The sequence below is a fragment of the Drosophila willistoni genome (genome assembly GCF_018902025.1).
Source record: "Drosophila willistoni isolate 14030-0811.24 chromosome 2R unlocalized genomic scaffold, UCI_dwil_1.1 Seg200, whole genome shotgun sequence".
Taxonomy (NCBI): Eukaryota; Metazoa; Arthropoda; class Insecta; order Diptera; family Drosophilidae; genus Drosophila; species Drosophila willistoni.
In genome coordinates, this window is record NW_025814051.1 from 672490 (window position 1) to 674626 (window position 2137).

Here is a 2137-nt window from a genome sequence, read left to right on the forward strand (position 1 = left end):
GAAAATAAATTATGCTGAAATTAGTAACCATTTTAGTAAAGACTCTTTGTTCTTAATGCTCTGAATCCTTTCCAAGAGCCAAACAAACAAAGAATATTATGTATTTTATTTGCTTAAAAATGTTATTATTCGGAGTTGTAAGTGTTGTTGCCTGAGTATTGGTCGACTTCTACGTTCTAAAAGCACTAAAATAGATTCATTAGTTGTGACAATGCTTAGAAAATGGTTTATACTTTTTGTTAAGGTAATGTGGCTTAAATTTTTAAGTTACTGTTGGAGTCTCTCTTATTGTAGCAAACAGTAAAGCAAAACCATTAAAAAAAAACACATTAAAGAAAATTCTGAATTGAATTTGCAATTAACCTTTGGTAAGCTAGATTATTCTACAGGAGAACACATAATCTGTCGCGGGGTTTTGTTTCAATTGAAGGCCTATATAATATTTCACCTGTAAAGTGAAAAAAATTAATGTAACTGATTTCTATCTTGGATTTTATTATCACTTTAAAAATATTATAAATTTGTTTTGTTTCCTTTCAGGGTGCAAAATGATTTTATATAAAATTCAAAAATTAGTCAGAGCCTTAAATGCCGATCGCTGACTTTACTTGGGCCGCTGCCATCTGTCAAACTGCTGCTGGTGGATCAGCTGGTCTCCTGGAAGTTTTAGTTACACATCCTCTGGATGTTGTTAAGACCCGAATGCAACTGCAGGGGACACAAGCTCAACATGGAGAAATACTCTATCGCGGATTCTACGATTGTTTCAGTAAAATGTATCGTTATGAGGGTTTGTCTGGTTTCTGGAAAGGCATAATGCCACCGATTGTATTCGAAACACCCAAACGAGCATTTAAATTTTTACTGTTTGAACAGTGTCAGCGATTGTTTATGTTTGGTAAGCCAAAACGTTCGGCAATGACTTTCGCATTGGCTGGTGCTTTGGCCGGAACTTTAGAGTGTTTTTTCCTTAATCCTTTCGAAGTGGTTAAAATTACACAGCAGGCAAATCGTTATGAATCTATAAATACTGTAACAGTTGCCAAGCAAATAATAGAAAAAGATGGCTTCGGTCTAAGGGGACTCGGTAAAGGCATTACGGCAACTATGACACGGAATGCTATATTTCACTTTGTATTTTTTGGCTTCTACTATGGAATGAAGATAAAACTTCCGCAACGTGATGATCCATTTATGGACTTCTTACAAAGAACGTCATTGGCATTTCTTGCTGGAGTTTTGGCTATTCTACATTCAGCCCCCTTCGACATGGCCAAATCAAGAATACAAGGACCTCAACCCAAGCCGGGTAAGATCAAATATGAATGGACCCTAAGAACTATGCAAATGGTATATCGCGAAGAAGGATTTCGTGCCTTATTCAAGGGTTTATCGCCAAGTTTAATGCGTGTGGGTCCAGGTGGGGCTTTAATGCTATTAGTTTATGAATACGGATTTGGTTATTGCAAAAGTAAACTAATTTAAAGTGTGATGCTCTTTTACTATTTTCCTCTTGAACATTTTATACTTTTTTATCGGCTTAACTTTCTCTTTACCTTTTGTTATTCTTCCTCTATCATTTATCTCAATTGGACGACATTTTCCCTATCGTGAAGAGAACTTAATGACCTCTAATTGCTACTCCATCTCATTCTGGCCACCCACAATAAAAAAGTGGGAAAAAAACGACGAAGGAAATTATATCTAACCAAAAGGAAATGTAGTGCAGTGGCTCACTTAGTTGACTCCGAGTACTCGGCATAAATTAATTATAATTCCCTTACAGACTGTTCATTCTAATTGCAATTGTTGTTATGGTTGACTTCTAATTGTTGTTCCAGCTTCTGTTGTTGCTGTTGTTGTTGCTGTTGTTGTTGCTGTTGTTGTTGTTGTTTTTGTAATGCTAAACAATTAAGTGTAAATTGCACAACATGCCGTGTGCAGTACTGCGGTTTGTGGTCATGTTTCTGTCTGAAATGAATGGAGACAGAAAAGCCAAAAAACAACTTTGCAAACTTTACTGTGAACTTAATTTACATACTTGTACATTGGTTTTTGGTAACTTTAAGTGCATTGTTAATGTTGCGTATGCACCAATTGTGGCAATTCGGTTTACATATAGTAATTTAATTAAAGC

At 35.7% G+C, this 2137-nt stretch overlaps 1 protein-coding gene across 1 annotated transcript; it reads left to right on the forward strand.

The window, feature by feature from the left end:
• The first annotated feature begins 529 nt into the window (after nucleotides 1-529).
• Nucleotides 530-1492, forward strand: LOC6641691 (mitochondrial 2-oxodicarboxylate carrier). The gene has a single exon (XM_002064648.3). The coding sequence runs from the start codon at nucleotides 589-591 to the stop codon at nucleotides 1483-1485; it is 897 nt and encodes a 298-aa protein (XP_002064684.3). The 5' UTR covers nucleotides 530-588; the 3' UTR covers nucleotides 1486-1492.
• Nucleotides 1493-2137: the final 645 nt, after the last annotated feature.